The sequence below is a fragment of the Manis pentadactyla genome, chromosome 12 (assembly GCF_030020395.1).
Source record: "Manis pentadactyla isolate mManPen7 chromosome 12, mManPen7.hap1, whole genome shotgun sequence".
NCBI lineage: Eukaryota > Metazoa > Chordata > Mammalia > Pholidota > Manidae > Manis > Manis pentadactyla.
Window position 1 is genome coordinate 108,728,513 of NC_080030.1, and position 16,340 is coordinate 108,744,852.

A 16,340-nucleotide genomic window follows, 5' to 3' on the forward strand; every position below is an offset into this window, starting at 1 on the left:
TATATGTCATGTAAAGATAGAGAACTCTTCTGACTTAGAGCTCTAACAACAAAAGCAAAGATCTGTTGCTATTATTACCTAAATGTGTTCAGGTTCCTACATCTTGTGATTGTGCTTTAGTTTAAAAGCTCTCCTACTGGACGGATTCTAAGACACTGAGACATGACCAGAGGCTACCCAGGGGGAGGGGTTGGGGTGGGAAGAACGAAAGGGCACAATAATTTGAAATCACAATATTAAGTTGTTGATTCTGGGGTCTGTTGAACCATGGTGAGGTACATTTGAAACCAACATAATATTGCACATTAACGATACTTTTAATTTAGAAAAAAGCTCTCCTGTGTTATGTTTCAAGTGATAATGATGTGTTATTATGTGTGACATATTGTAAGTATGTATCTCCACACAACAGAAGTGCTTGTTGCTCATTTTGTGTGACAAGTTTGAAAGCAAGATAACCCATCAGTGGTTTCCGGCTCCTCTTAGAGGTCGTTTCCTCATACATGCTGTTCATAAAAGGCAAGCAAGGGTTTTTATAGGGGTCATTCCTGCACACCAAATGCTTCCAAAAGCAAGACAAAGACTTTTCTTTCAGTTCTTAAGAATTTAGGCTTTGTTTGGAAACTAAGCAATACTCACAAATAAGGGTAACCAAAATAAAACGAATCTGGCCTCAACACAAAATATCCTGTCAGAAGTTTGAAAAAGGGGCTTACAGAGGTTCATGTTAGTAAAGGCGTCTCCCCTTTCCAGTAACTTTTATCCAACTGATAAATTCCCATCAAGTTTTAAATCAATATTAGTGAAGTACTAGTATGATCATTAATATGCAAGTTACTATGTTTCTGGAGGAGAAAGACTAACTTTTACTGTTATTATTTTATGTAAAAAGTTTATGGTTGTGTGCTAAAATTTCCGACCCTCAATTTTAGTCAGAAGTTTGTCCTCCGTCAAGCAGATCATATCTAAAGAGAAATCCGGCTTAAAGCTTCGACAGGCTGATGGTAAGCCACCTGGTGAGGCAACACGGTGGGAGAGGCAGCCCCTGCCTCAGTTGTGTTTGGGCCTCAAATGTTCTCATCTGTAAAATAGGCACAGTAGTATTACTTACTTCATAGGAATGTCACGAAGAAAAACAACTGCACTCCCCATGGGTTACGGGCTTATCTCAGACCCTGGCTGCTTCCCTCCTCGTCCCAGCAGCCAGGCGCTAGGGCTGAACTGTGTCCCCTCCCAAACTCCTGCTGACATCCTGACCCCCAGGATCACAGAACGTGACTTCATCTGGAGGCAGGACCTTTACAGAGGCGACTAAGTTAAAACGTGGTCATGACGGTGTCCTCACAAGGAGAGTAGGGCGCACAGGAAAAACACGTGAAGACACGGAGCAAAGGGCGGCCGGGCGGCCTCAGAAGCCAGTCCCAACACCTGGACTTGGTTACTTTAACTTCCTCGTGGTGAGAAACTTCTGCTATTTAAGCCACTCAAGAAAACCAATTTCTGTTACAGCAGCCCTAGCGGGCCAATGCGCCAGCCACGGTCAGAGACTGGGTCCCCCAGCTTCAGGCGCTGGGCAAATCCCAGGACACCCGGGGAGCCGAGAGGCACTGAGACGGACCCGCGGCTCCTGGCTCCACTCCCGGCCGGAATAAAGACTCCATGTGGCAAGTACGACTCTTCCAACTTGTGAAAACCGAGACGTGAGCACTTGTAATGAGAATCTCGTGCTGATGTAACCGGCTGCTCAGGACAGACAACTAGGAACCAACTGCAGGAAGCGCGGAGTACAGGGGCAGGCGCACCGACAAGGACACACCGTGGTGGCCAGCCCTCCCCCGAGAGCCAGCACTCATCCTGCAGAGCGACAGAGCACGCACGGCGCCTGGAGGCATCGCATTCTATTTCCCAAGAAGGATGCTTTGTGTTTCTGCACTTGTTAAAGCAATTTGAAAGACTGTGCAAGTTTAGTACAAAATGAGTTGTAAAACACTGAGCCAGCAATTTCTCAAAGACACAACAGAAGTATTTGTATGTCATGACATTTCCTTTGGGTACACAATCACTGACCTTTAAAACCCGTGATTTCATTCAAAGGGGTGGAACGTGTATTTGGGACACAGAAGAGAGGCGAGATTTATAAGACTATCATTTTCTTGTTTCCCTTTGACAGCAAATAACCCAGAACTCTTCTGGAAGGTATTTTTATGGCTGAGACTGGCTCTCAAGCCAGAAGCAGGTAGGCCTATGCTGTGCAACACAGGATCCCACGTATGGCTACTGAGCACATGCAATGTGGCTAGTGCAACTGAGGAACTGGGTTTTTATTTTAATTAATTTTAATATAAATTTTAAAATTGATCATTTCAGTTACTGAAACAAAATTAAGTATATCTGCAACTACTTGAATCTGGTGAATCTAGGTTTTCAACTGCAAATTTTATGAACTCTAAATACAGATCAAGTATGTCCATGAATGTTAGCATCCAAACTGAGGTTGCACAGCGTGTAAAAATACACACCAGATTGTGAACACTTAGTATGAGAAAAAGAATGTAAAACATCTTAATTTTTATTTTGCTTGCAAGTTGAAATAGTATTTGGTAAATGTATTAATAAACTTTTATTAAAATTGATTATACCTCTTTCTTTTTACATTTTTACTGTGGCTACCAGAAAATTTAAAATTATGTATGTGGCTCATTTTACATTTCTCTTCGATAACGCAGAGGTAGGCTGTCATAAAGCCAGTTACACTTAACTTAGAGTTAAGTCACCCTATTTCCTGCAAAATTATCCAGCTATCCAGAGTGAGCAGTTAAAAATTTACTTTTATACTATGTATCTTCTGGAGGAAATGTGGGCCTGTAAGTTCTGAAAAGGTGGTAAACACTTTGCATTTTAAGACTCAGGTAACAATAAAGTTCAATGACTAAGTCAAGAACCTGAAACAACACTCCGGTCAAACTGCATTTGTAAAGCCTTTATCTTGGCCCTGCTGAGGCCTGACTGAACTTTATCTCAGTTGACAGATAAGACAGGAAATCTTGTGAATTATATAGAATAAAATATAGCTTGGCAAATATGTAAAAAAAAAAAAAAAAATGCTTTCACCTCCTCTCAAACCTGAAGAATTCTCTATTACCTGAACCTCCAAAAAAGTTACTTGGTTCTGGTAGAAAACAAAGACTCTAAAATATGAAAGTAACTGATGTGCCGATCCTGTCAATTTTGGGGTCAGCCACCCCTACATTCCACCAGCATTACAGTAATTTTTAAATACTAGTACTTACCTTCTTTTCTCAAATATCCTCTACCAGTTTGACAGAAAGCCAAGTATTCAATAAAATATGCTAGAGTTGAAAATTTAACTCAAACATAGTATTATCTTTTGACCATTATTTAAAATTCATCCATCTGTAGACACATGCTGGCTACTAAGTCTCTGAGGCTCAAATTATTTTTGAGACTAGAAGGTATTTACTTTTGAAAATGACGTGTCAAGTTTGTGGAATTTAACCTACTTCGCAAAAAGTTTATATAAGGTCCCATCTCCAGAAAGTTATCAGACACAATACACAGATCAACATTTTCAGAGATCACTTAGAATTCAGTAGTGTATTTGACACTTTAAATTACACTGAATAAAATTTTATATTCCAAGATAATTGAGAAAGCGTTAACTTCATCAAGAAGATCAAGTGTCGTTGCTGATGGAGATTCATAATTCATTCGTGGTGTCTTGAGCCAATTCCGTACTTTAATCAGACATTTAAATTTTCAATGACCTGCTTTTAAAAAATATATGTGAATCCATGTTTCTCAGAAAAAAGCTGAGTTCAGAATTTAAAAAACAGTTCTATGCTTATGGTTTCTTGTCATATGAATTCTGAGTTAAAATAGTATGTAGTTTACACGTCTTTGAATCTACCTGCTACACGGCACTAGGACCCTCCTGTCCCTCACAAAGAGTGAATGCTGAGCGACTTCCTCCGTCTTAGGGGACCGAAGTTACTGACGGACTCCCCAGACTTGCCCTGCTGAAGAGGCTGACAGCAGACTAACCTTTCTGCTCCACTCACCCAACACGATTCCCTTTGTTCTGAAATAAAAAATGTAGCCGGAAAGGTCAGCAAGACCAAAGCCCATGCTGTGGGCATTTAATCCTTACCCAAAGTCCACATCAAGGCCCCCAAGGAAGATTCACCCACGTCTCTATTAAGAGATGCAGCGGGTGGGAAGGGAACCCATCCGTCCACGCTGAGACACTACGTCCCAACCAGCGCAGGGGCAAGACGTGGACACGCACGTGTGGCCGGGAGGAGGCACTGTCGCGTCTCCAGGACAGTGAGCAGCGTTGCAGACGGCTGGCTTCACGTGGCTGCGGGACACGGCGCGCTCAGCTGGGCTCCTGGCCGAGGGGTGCGGGCTGGGGCCCCGGGTGGGGGGCCGGCGGGGCAGTGGGCGCCTGCGGCAGTGGCAGCTGCTGAGCAGGGCCCGACGCCGCAGCCAGCTGGAGCCCCTGCTTGTTCTTGATGGGCGAGAAGATGTCCAGGGTGTCCTTGGAGAGCGTGATCACGTGCACCGGCTCGGCCTGTGAGGCCTCCATCTGGCCTCCAATCATACCGAGGCTCTGAATGTGCTCTGTTTGCTCCTGCTGAGCCGACAGAATCAGACCCTGCAGCTGCTCCGGCTGCTGCGTGAGCAGGGTGAGGTCGGCCGCGTGGGCCGCGGTCATGCCCTGGGAGCTCTCTGCAGCGACGATGCTGATTCCCTGGCTGGGACCAGGCACGAAACTGATGTCGTGGACGGAATCAGTTACGAGCAGCTGGACTTCCTGCTCCCCAGACGTGGACAGCTGGTACGGCTGCAGCTGAAGAATATTCCTGACCTCGTCGGTACTACTGCTGCCGGAAGCGCTGCTGGCGTCCGGCGCGTGCTTCTCTTTGCTGTGGACCTTCAGGTGAGCCTTCAGGTTGTCCAGGCGGGCGAACTGCAGGCTGCACTCGGGGCAGCAGAAGGGCTTCTTGCCCGTGTGCAGAATGCAGTGCCTCCTCTTGGCGCTGGAGTCGGAGAAGGATTTGCCGCATATACCGCAGGAGTACGGCTTCTCTCCCCTGCAAGAAGGGACACTTCATTGGAGACACAGAAAGACCTAAGCATTGCTTCCCAATTATTTAGGGAGAAGCGTGCAAGAAGAGAGGAAGATGAACTCGATTTGGGTCCTAAGTCAGGGCTTTCCTACTAACTTAAGGGCTTGGAGCAAGTCACAGCTTCCCTGGGCGTGAGTTTCAAATCTTAAAAGGACACAAGCAGAGGAGGTGTTGGCGGAAGGGAGGCGGACGGGGCTGGGCTGGATGGAATGGGACTTTGATCCCACGGTACGTGTTTCAGACAAGGAAGTACCTTTTTATCTATTACACGAAAAGCCGCTTTTCAGACTCTAGCGGCCAAATAAATGTCTATGATTTTCAATATGAAGTATCTGAGTAGTTCCTAATTATATGTGTTAGAACTACTAAAGAAAATCTGGAAGTTGTGTGAACAAAAACGTTTATTCAGAAAACATTAAATTTGCTATTTATTTTTGACTGGAGAGGTAAGCTTTGGACCCCAACGTCAAGTCAAAATTCAGGAAAAATGAAACCGATAAGGTAAAAGCATGCTGGCCAGAATCATTTCTCCTGATTTTGCCTAAGTGAGGAATTTCTTTATTAATAAGGTAAAATAAAACAATAAAGTACACAGAACACTGTACCAGCACAACAACGTGGGGAACAGGACTGTGCAGGTAACATGTCACCGTCCCGCGCGGCAGGGCTGGGTGCCGACCCCACGTGAGAAACGTTACCGATGGATCCTGATGTGGGTCTGCAGAGAACTCTTGGCCGTGAAAGATTTGCCACAGATTTCACAAGTGAAGGGTTTCTCACCTACACGAGGGAAAGGTTAGAAATAAACACTCAACACAGAACAAAAAGCAGAAACACTCCTCAGTTTCACAATACAAAAAAAAGGCAATAAACACTCCTTGAACCTCCAACAAGCTGGGTGACTCGACCTTACCGAGCACCTGGCCGCGTACCTGAGCAGGCGTGCCGGGGCCGAGAGGACACAGAAGGCCAGGTGCGGGCTGCCCCCTGCAGGCCGAGCGGGGAAGGAGGCCGCGAGGCAGCGGCTGCGAAGGGACACAGCACCCACCGCCGAGCCGCCACGTCAGACTCAGACTCACTGTTAGGCGTGCAGCCCCACCGACCTTTGGAAGGACCCCCGAGCGCCGGGCGGACTTAGCTGTTACCCACATTTCCATCCCCCTTCCACATGTGCCCAGAATCCGACCACGTCTCGCCGCCCTGGTGTGGGCCACCACCTCTGCAGCAGCCCCTCCGGTGCCCCCACTTCTGTCCCTGTGTCTCTGCCACCCACACTCGGTGTGGCACCAGAGCAACCCCTTAGGCAGTCAGATCATTTCCTGCTTCTGCCGCAAGCACTCTAGGGGCCCCCGGCCCCATCCCGAGGTAAAAGCCAGAGCCCCGGGCCGCCCAGGAGTCATGGACCTGTCCATGCCTCCCACCCCACCCCAGAACCCCTAACGGCAGGCACTCCCCCCTGCTCCCGGCCCAGCCTCTCAGCATCCTGGAGTCCCTGGACACTGCCCCAGCAAGCCCTGCTGAGCCTCTTGGTCGCCATGCCCTCTGCCTGGCATGTCTCCAGCACGGGTCGCTGCCACGCAGCCTCCACGTCTCGGCTCAGGTGGCACGTCACCAGCGAGGCGTCATCACCAGGAGAACACTGTCCCCCCTCCCGCCCCAAACACCCGTAGTCCACTTCCCACATGCTATCCCCACCTCATACGCTGCACACATGTCACTTACCTGTGTCCCCCATTCTTACGTAGGGTGGTCCACTCCTAGTACCCCCAGTGACTGGCACACTGCCCCCAGAGTCCCTGTCGAATGCACGTACTTCGCAGGATGGGAACTAGGGCCCACACAGAGGACGCAGCAGCTCTGGACCCCCCTCCCCCACGAGTTCCCGCTGCCCCAGCAGCACGAACTCGGTGCTCATCCGCACCCTGTGCACCCAGGGCCAGGCTGACAAGGCGACCCTGATGCAAGCACCAGAACTAGGAGTTTTTAAAAAAGGAAAGAATAAAGCAAAGCCCCCCTCAGCTCGGTACAGCGAGGGCTGAGTGCCATCTGCAGCGGGGGCTGCCAGGCAGCGCCCCCTTCACAGAGCCCTTGGGAACATTCAGGCTGGACTACCCTGCAGCGCCGCCCAGGCAGGGGCACGCCTGACAACCTGGGGGAGCCCGCACCTTCGCATCAGCACCTCTCACCCCTGCAAAGGCCAAAAGCTGGCCTCGCCAGGAGCTTCCAGACCAGAGCCGGCGCCCACTCCCATCAGGGCTTGCCCTCTCTCCAGGGTCAAACGCAGAGCAGCTGCCCTGTTTGCACACCGCCGTGCAGTCCTGCGCAGGAAACATGCAGGACAATGCTGACTCTGTCATTGACGACTTTGTCACTAACAGGGTTTACAACACCGCAGAACATCCTTTTGTTAGCAAATGATTTAAATCATGGATTCTTTCCAGAAACATCCTCGGGCTAGAAGACAAGTTTTCCTAGCCAAGGTGTCTGGGGAAAGTCCTCCTACTCCTCCGGGTTCTGATTTTTTTGTTCTGGTCACACAGCTCTGCGGCCCTCAACTGAGTGACCCGTTCCTTCTCCAGTTTTCTCAGTTCTAAAGCACTGACACACCAGCAACAGCGCAGAGCTGTGACACAGAGGCACCAAGCGTGTGACCCCCGCCCAGCAGGAACGTGGGTCTGAGGACAGATGACACATGCACAGTCCGGCAGCGCCGGGCCATGTCTGACCGAGCGTCCGGCGAGCGGCAGGGACCCAGTGCGGGCGAGCGGGCGGCGCGGAGGGTCGGACAACGAGGGGGGAGGACGCACTGAGTGGTGGAGCTGAAGGGGGGCCCAGGCCACAGAGAGCTGGAACCGCGGGCAGGGGCCCCGTGCGGCCGGGCACACTTCAGCACAACAGCAACGTGAGGAAGCCCTGAACACTGCCCGTGTGAGTGACGGGAGGCGGGCTGCAGGCAGAGCGCCGGGAATGGCCCACGCCCCAAGTGCTGAGGCTTGTCCGGGAGGCACGGGAGGCAGACGGCGGGAGGAGGGAGGGGACAGCTGGGTGGCAGTGGCGCCAGAGGAGGATCAGGAATGGCGATCAAAGGACGGGGCAGGGCTCAAGTGTGACCCTTGGGGCGGCAGCAGGAATGTGTGACTCAAGGGCCTTCTCGCGGACCCTCTCCTCACTGGCCTGCCGCATCCTCCCCACGCCGCCCACCCCGCCCTCCGGTGAGTGTGAGCCCCCACCCGGCCCCGCGGCTCCCGCTCCCACTACTCCGGCTATCAGCGCCTGGAACGATTTCCCACCACGGTTGGCTGAAACCCGAACAGCCTTCTGGGTTACGGGAGCCCCACGGAACCCCGCCAGGCCCAGCAGGCACACGACACCTCCAGCCTGCCTCCAGTTCGCGTTCTAGCAGCAATCCAGTGCTATACACGGTAACTCCTAGAACAGCTGCTTTTTCTTTAAAAACCACCCATGTTCACTCTAAAAAACTCAAGTAAAATAGAGAAGTCCAATTAGTGAAAGCCACCCCAAATTACCTCCTGAGACGGCTAGTTAACATCATGATGAACGTCTTTACACACCTGTGTGCACATACGAGCAAACAACCTGACACTATGGGCCTGTCCAGTCACGCAGGTCCACGACGTCACATGAAGCCACACCACCATTTCCAAAGGGTATGCTGTGTTCCACTGCGTGTCTGGGTCCAAAATTACCTGACTATCCCCTTGCTGGTAGACATTTAGGACATTTTTAGACTTGTGACATTACAAACAATTTTGCTTATGACGGAATCCTTATGCAAATATCTTTTCACAACTGGGCAGTTTACATTCTTATACACATTGCCAAAGTGCTTTCCAGAAAGTTCCCAAATTATATTCCCACCAGCAGAATAAAAAGACGGCCATTTCCTTACATATTTGCGAATCTAATGGGCAAAAAGAAATGCCTTTTTCTTTTCTTTTGACGACCGATGCAGTTACCATCATGTTCTACATCTACTGGCCTTTTCTATCCTGTCTCCTGCCCAGTTGGGATGCCCACTTTTACATGTGGGATTTTAACACACTGTCATGTATGCAGTGACTATTTTTTTTCCCAGACTAAAAGCCTCTCAATATCTCTTCCTTCCACTTTCTCGGTTGGAAGGCCTTTGCCTTTCCTCCCAAAAGGGCCTGCTCACTGCGCATTCCAGAACCTTCCCTCTGGCCACCCCCCTGGGACTGACTGCCTGAGTTCTGCACGCACAGACCCGAACCTGCCTCCCGTCTGCCCAACGCAGCCCCAAGCCCTTGCTTCACCACCCGTCTCTCCCTTGCTGGCATCCTGCCCTCGCTGCTCTTCTCTGGGACCCTTGGCTGCCTGCCTCTCGCGTCCTCAGGCTGTTCCTGTCTGGGAGCACCTCTTCCCACGTCCTGTTCAGCCAGCGCTTTGGCTTCAAGGCCTAGGGCGTTCCTCTGGGATACCTTCCCCCATCTTCCCTGGGCCCGCCTGCTCCCACAGCCCTGGGTGCCCACCTACCCCGGGCCCGCCTTCTCCTGCAGCCCTGGGCGCCCACCTACCCCGGGCCCGCCTGCTCCCACAGCCCTGGGGGCCCACCTACCCCGGGCCCGCCTTCTCCTGCAGCCCTGGGGGCCCACCTACCCCGGGCCCGCCTGCTCCCACAGCCCTGGGGGCCCACCTACCCCGGGCCCGCCTGCTCCTGCAGCCCTGGCTTGGCCTCAGCCACAACTGCCTCCTGGGGTTTCTCATCATATCAGAATCTCTCCTGTCTGGGGGCTTTGCACCCGCGGCTCCCTTGACCCGAGGTGCTCCTCTCTGGACAGCCACAACCACTCACTCACTCCTGTGGCGGCCAGACCTGCACCTAGGATGTCACCTCGCCAGCGAGGCCCTCCTACACAAGCCCCCCCCCCCCAGGTAAGCTGCCAAGAGGGCGGCTCCCCTCCCACATGGTCCCCTCACCCTGGGATTGGCCTGCCCACCATGTCAGTCATTCGTGCTTTTCTCCTGTTAGGACGTTGGCCCCTTGGGGTGAGGGGCTCTGTCCGTCTCACTGCCTATGGCGTCCTCAGGACCAGGACAGGGCGCAGTCCCCGAACCTGCTGTGTAAATGTGTGTTAAATGGGTGAATCATGTTACACAGAACCTCTTAATGATAACTTCTATAGGAAGATTGCATAGAGATCCAGGTTTATGAAACTCATGCCCTATGAGACATTTAAGAATGCAAATTACTTTAAGGGGAAAAACGTGTTTAAACCAATCTGCTAGATGATTTTAGTAGATAATTTAGCAGCATCAAATAACCAACCCACACTAGTTAGTTTCTCTTAGAAAATCTAACAGTTTTGCTTTCAGGAAGGGCTCATCACCAAAAGGTCTAAAAGGCCCACGCTTGCTCCTTTCGGATCTCAAATGGAAGAGTCCGACCTGCCCTGGGAGGCCCCGCCTCCTCCTCATGTAGAAGCCGGTTTCCTGGGGACGGGACGCCTCAGGTCTAAGCACTGGTCCCAGTGCCAAGGGCAAAACCCCGCCGAGCCTATGTCACCTGCTTCACATGCTTCGTTTTCTAAAACGTCATCTTGATAATCTTTAGTGCTGATGTAAATTAACAGTCAGACTTGTACTATTTTGTGGTGTGCAACGAATTCTCACGTGCGACTAGTGCCCAGCAATGACCTCCGTTTTGCTGACCTACAGACGTGACCTCTGCAGAACGGTGTTGACAGCATCCACCCCAAGCTTTTAATGCTCTACTGAGAAAGCTCCCCCCACATCTGAGGAGAGGGCCCGGAGCACATCACTCCCCTTACCCACCTCCCGAGAACACGTGCCCGGGAGGGAGGCCGGGCGGCTTCACCTGTGTGGGTTCGCAGGTGCTTCCTCAGCTGCGACGCGTCCATGAACTTGCGATGGCAGTGAGCGCACTCCGGCAGTGAGCGGCCTTGTTGCAACAATAAAAAAGTGTCAGTGCCTATGTCCCTGCAATGCCTCAGGGGTCTGTTAAAGCACTTCCCTGGAAAATAACCACTTGAAATATGGCACTTCAGTAAAACAACGTTCTTTATTAACTTGGAAACAGTTAACATTCTCCTACGCGTCTCAACCTCACTGCTTCCCAGGAGAGCCGGGACCTTTCCAATCTCCCTAAGCATCATCTCCACCTTCCCTCGAAGCTCTGGTGCGACGGTGGCCAGGTTAGCTCAGATGTCGCTCCCAACCCCCCTTCAATTCCTATCAGCTGGCAGGAGAGAAAGACGGACAATGGGCAGTGCCGGGTGGGCGGAGGCGGTGACAGCTCTGGGCGGTGACAGCTCTGTCAACTGGGGCCCTTGGTCAAGTGGCACTTCTGAAAGGGACCAATTCTGTGGGGTTTCTGGGTATGGCACCTAAACTGTAGCATAAATTAAATATAAATTAAAAGGTAGTAGGGAATAACATAAGCACATCTAATTTAGCTTGCTTTTTAACTCTTTTCCCTAAAAACTAACTTATCTTCTACAACATGAACCTAATGTCTCAGAAATGGTTTGCGCTTGCATCTCTCGCCCACCGACCCAGGCTTTCTCTCCCTTTATTTCACCTGTGTGAACTCGGTAATGGCTCTTTAGTTGTCTTTTCTGGCTGAAATACTTTCCGCACTGATCACAGGTGAAAGACTTCTGTCCTGCCAAATAAAAAAAAACAAACAAACATACTAAGAGATGCAAAAAACTATAAAGAATGAAAATGCACATTAATAAGGTAGATACTACATTGGGCCCAGGTCCACATTTTCTACGAATGACACAGCGACCTGCAACCCGAATACCTTCGGGGTCTACCACAGGACATGGCTGTGCAAAGGCAGGCAAGGTAATAGGGAGTGGTGGAGACTGTGGAGGAAATGGAGAATTCGAGTTTCCCCCAAAGGGGCCCAAACTAAAACAAATCTAAATTCTGGTGGCTACAAAACATGTTTGCATATTGAACTCCCGGCAGCCAGTTTCTAAGCCCCAGTTTAAGGTTCACTGTATGCACAACTCTATAAACTATGGTCCAATGGATGCAGGTCCACTGTGTTTCAGTGACATCATGTGGGAAATGACACCAGGCCGAGAAAAGACCCCTTAGGTGGCAGGAGCACCCACCCTGGGAAGGGGTCCTCCCTGCGGTGCAAGCCGGCTACCTGAGTGCAGGCTCATGTGCTCCAGCAGCGAATGCTTGGTGGTGAGCGCCTTGCTGCACACGGTGCAGGCGTACGGCCGCTCGCCTGTGTGCATCCTGGCGTGGACCTGCAGCGAGTGCTTCTGGGCAAAGCCTTTCCCACACTCATTACACTTGAAAGGTCGCTCCCCTGGAATGAGAGTCCCAGAAGCAAGGTGTAAGACAGAATCTGCATACTTTCGTTTCCTCCAAACTAAAATGATAAGAAAGGGCTTTCTCTTAAAAGACCTGTGGTCAGGGCGAGCTGGAACAAATGAATTGGGTGCCAGCAGTGAGCAGCAATGACGCAACCTACGAGGAAGCCTCCGCATGGCTCAGGAACTGGCGGCACCCTAACCTTTGAAAATAGGGGCAGGGCCTTGAAAAGGAGGATGGCAGCAGTTGTTTCAAAGGCAGACAGACCCCTGACTGGATCCCTGCGGCCAAGGAACCAGGCGCCTCCCTGACAGGAGATGGGACTGCTGTCTGCAGAGGGCGAGGCAAAGATCTTTGGACTGGGGGGCCCAGGTTAGAGGTCTCCAGGCACGGTGGGGTGGGGCTGCCACAGGGACGGCAGTCCAAGTTCCCATTCGGGATGATGAAGCCCCACCCAGCCTCCCCCCTCCTCCTGCTCTAGACCCCAGCAGCCAGGCCGAGCGCCTCCAGGTGGGGGAGCGGGACACCCTCCTGGAATGTGAAGGGCCCAGGGGAGAACAGGGAAGGGCAACGCCAGGCAGCAGCAAGGAGCTGGGGGGGGGGTCCGGCTATGCTGCCCTTTGTGAGGCCGTTACCTAGCAGCCTCTCAACATCCAGAGCTGTCAGTAGCTTTTAGCAAACCATTTGAACATATGATTATACATGAACTCCTAAAAATTACCACTGAAAGGCCATGAGCAGTTGAAACAGATACCAAAACAAACGAGAAAGCATTTTGTAGAGCACAGGGCAGCCCAAGGTGAAGGACACATTGAGGCCTAGTAGCGAACACTGCTGTTAACATGCTCAGAGCTAAGATGCCACACGGTGAAACACAAAGAGGAGCCTAATAAAAAAGGGAATATAGAGAAAAAGAACTCCTAAAAGTAAAAAAAATAAGAGTAGAAACAGAAAGGGTGTAAGAATTGAAAGTTAAGGTAGAAAAGTCTCAGAAAGTAGAGCAAAAAGTGATGGAAAAGAGGAGAAAGGACGAAGTGAGAGGACCGTCCTGGAGGCACAGCATCCAAACGGCGGGCATCCCGGAGAGAGAGCAGAGCAACCCGGGGGAGAGTCACCTACGAGGAACATCAGGAGACTCACTTGGAAGTGAAAGAGAAATTTCCAGACTGAGTGGATCTACTGGTATCCACCCAAGTGGAAGAAAACAGACCACTAAATTGATTCACTGCAAAATTTCAGAATACTGGGGGCAAAAGGGCAGATCCTATGTGCTGCTTTCCTTAACTGAGCTCACAGAACTGTATGTCTTTAAACTATCCTCTACTGCAGCGCAACAAATACTTTCCAGGTGTCTCTGTTTAAAGAACTAAATTCAGAGTTCTCAACTGATACATTTACAGAGCCCCAGACAATTAAATCAGAGGCTCTGGGGGTGGGGCCCAGGCACTGGGGCTTTTAGAAGCTCCCTCGGTGACTGGGACGTGCAGCCAGGCTGGGGACTGCAGGGCTACAGGCCGCTGGGCGACTGTGCAGCCAGGCTGGGGACTGCAGGGCTACAGGCTGCTGGGTGACTGTGCAGCCAGGCTGGGGACTGCAGGGCTACAGGCTGTTGGGTCAGATGACAACGGGCAGCAGGATGAGAGGAGACAGAAGCTCCCAAATAAGTTGAGGGCTTGTAGCTCCACCCCAACCTGACACAGAGTGAGTTATGTGCGTAAGAGAGAGCTCAAAGGAGGAAGGATTTCTGGGTTGGCCTGCACTGTCCAACAGGATGTCATTTAAATGAATGAAAATAAAAAGTTGAGTCCCTCAGCCACACTCACCACATGCCAAGCGCACAACAGCCCCATGTAGCTGGTGGTCACCATACAGAACAGTGCAGATACAGAGCCACCTCACAAAAGGGTCTACTGGCCAGTGCTGGGCTGGAGGTGCCCAACGGGAGAAGACGACATTTACAGCCAGACGGCTGAGGGAGAAAGCTGTCCAGACAGACCTGGGCAAAAGCAGCCATGGTCAAGACGAGGACTGTTCTAGAAATCAGAGGGCAGAGTAAATCTGGCTGGAGCCTGGTACCTAGACATCGGAGCCTCGAACCAACAACTCCAAGAGGACTTTTGGAATCAGGCTACCTGGTTCACATCCGGCTCTGTCACTAAATGGACGACCTGGGCAAGTTACTGAAGCTTTTGAGGACTCGGTCTCTTCATCCGTACAGTGCAGGTACTGCTGCGTGTCTCAGGGGTGAGCTGTGAGGACCGAACTGGGCGCAGCAGCCGTGCGCTTCAACAACAAACGGAAGCTACACCGTCACCACTCCAGAGCACACCCCAGTAGGCTGCGCAAGTGTCACTTACCTGTGTGGCTCCTCTGGTGGACGGCTAAAAAGTGGCTGTACTTAAACACTTTGCCACAGTCTTTACAACAGGCCTCGGGGCCGCCAGGGCGCTTCCTCCTTCCACAGACCCTCCTGGCGGAGCCCTGGTCATCTTCATCCCCAACAAGTCTGTAGTCTTTGAGCTTGATGGACCTCCGCAGCCTCCGCCTGCCGCACCGACTCTGGCCCTCCTGCCCATCCTGGGTCTTAGGGTCAGAGTTCTCGTCGTCTTCAGCCGGCACTTCCTCCGCTCTGCCTGGCTCACCAGCAGACACAGACTCTTCCACTTCTTTCCCTGGCAGCTGGTCATTCAGCAGGCCACTGTCTCCCTCCTGGGCCACAAAGTTTTGCCTATTCTGAACTGAATTGTTCACTCTCAGCTGTATGTCTTCCTCGGCGGCCAATTCCGATCTCCCCTCCTGCAAACTCCTGACTTTCCGAGGTCTTCCCCGTTTCCGCTTTGGGGGATCATTTGTCTTATTAGAAATAACAACCACTGGAGCACCCGCCGTGTTCAAAGTTGTCGGCTTTGGGGAACAATGATTATTCTGAAAGTCCGCGTAAGCCTTTACCAGGTCGTGGATTTTCAGGAACTGAGCGGTAGCCAGGATTTGTTCTGTACTTTTCTCACTGGCCTGGAGACAACCCGTGTAGATAAATTCCAGCAGGACACCAAACGTGTCGGCCACCATGCCTTCCAGCATATAAATGGACTGACCGATCTCCGCCTCCTCAGCAAACATCACTGAGAAGTATTCACTACTGGCAGCAAGCAAGGCTTTGTGGGCCCGGAAATGCACGTTCTCCACGATTAAAGTAATGTCACAGAGAAAGCCTTTCCTCCTCTGATCCTCAAACCTGGCCAGCACAACCTCACTGTGAGCGTCGGAGTGCAGCACAAGCCGCCCGGAAGCCTCGGCTGGGGTTTCTGCCATTTTCCTTAGAAGCCAGGAAGTATTGCGCCTGAAATAAGAAAACACGGTTTGAGGAGGAAGCATCGTCTATCAAGGTCAACCGCGAACCCAAGGCGGCTAACTAGTCACGTCATTAACTGAATTTTACCATTTACCACTTTAAAAAGTCGGGTTCTCACTCCTGGGTGAATTTCCAACACCCACGTTACCAATCAGGGTCTGCGTTCTCTGTAAAATTAAGGAACTGGGACGGAGCAGCTCCAAAGCCTTTCTGAGCACTAACTTTCCATAGCGGGCTGGGAGGCAGGATCGTCACTTCATACATCACTAGCCATTCTGTCTGGAAGCGTGGAGGGGGCAGAAACGTACACGTGGAGGAGGGAACGCCGGGGCGGCTGCAATGAGGCGGCAACGCAGGGCGCATGGGCCCGCCGGGAGGGCGGCACGGGGTGCTCTGGCGGCCGCCGGGCGCTGCGCGGGGCCCGCGGGGCAGGGGGCGGGCGCGGGAGACGCCCCTTCGGGCCTCCGGGCCGCACCGGGAGCCGGGAGGCTGGGGAGGGG

At 51.7% G+C, this 16,340-nt stretch overlaps 1 protein-coding gene across 1 annotated transcript; it reads right to left on the bottom strand.

The window, feature by feature from the left end:
* Nucleotides 1-3,582: 3,582 nt before the first annotated feature.
* On the bottom strand, nt 3,583-16,264 carry ZBTB24 (zinc finger and BTB domain containing 24). The gene is given in 8 exon segments (XM_036902936.2): nt 3,583-4,549; nt 4,552-5,114; nt 5,849-5,930; nt 11,008-11,091; nt 11,731-11,814; nt 12,316-12,483; nt 14,846-15,828; nt 16,149-16,264. Coding segments are annotated over 7 exon segments (2,115 nt in total). The 5' UTR covers nt 15,801-15,828; nt 16,149-16,264; the 3' UTR covers nt 3,583-4,370.
* Nucleotides 16,265-16,340: the final 76 nt, after the last annotated feature.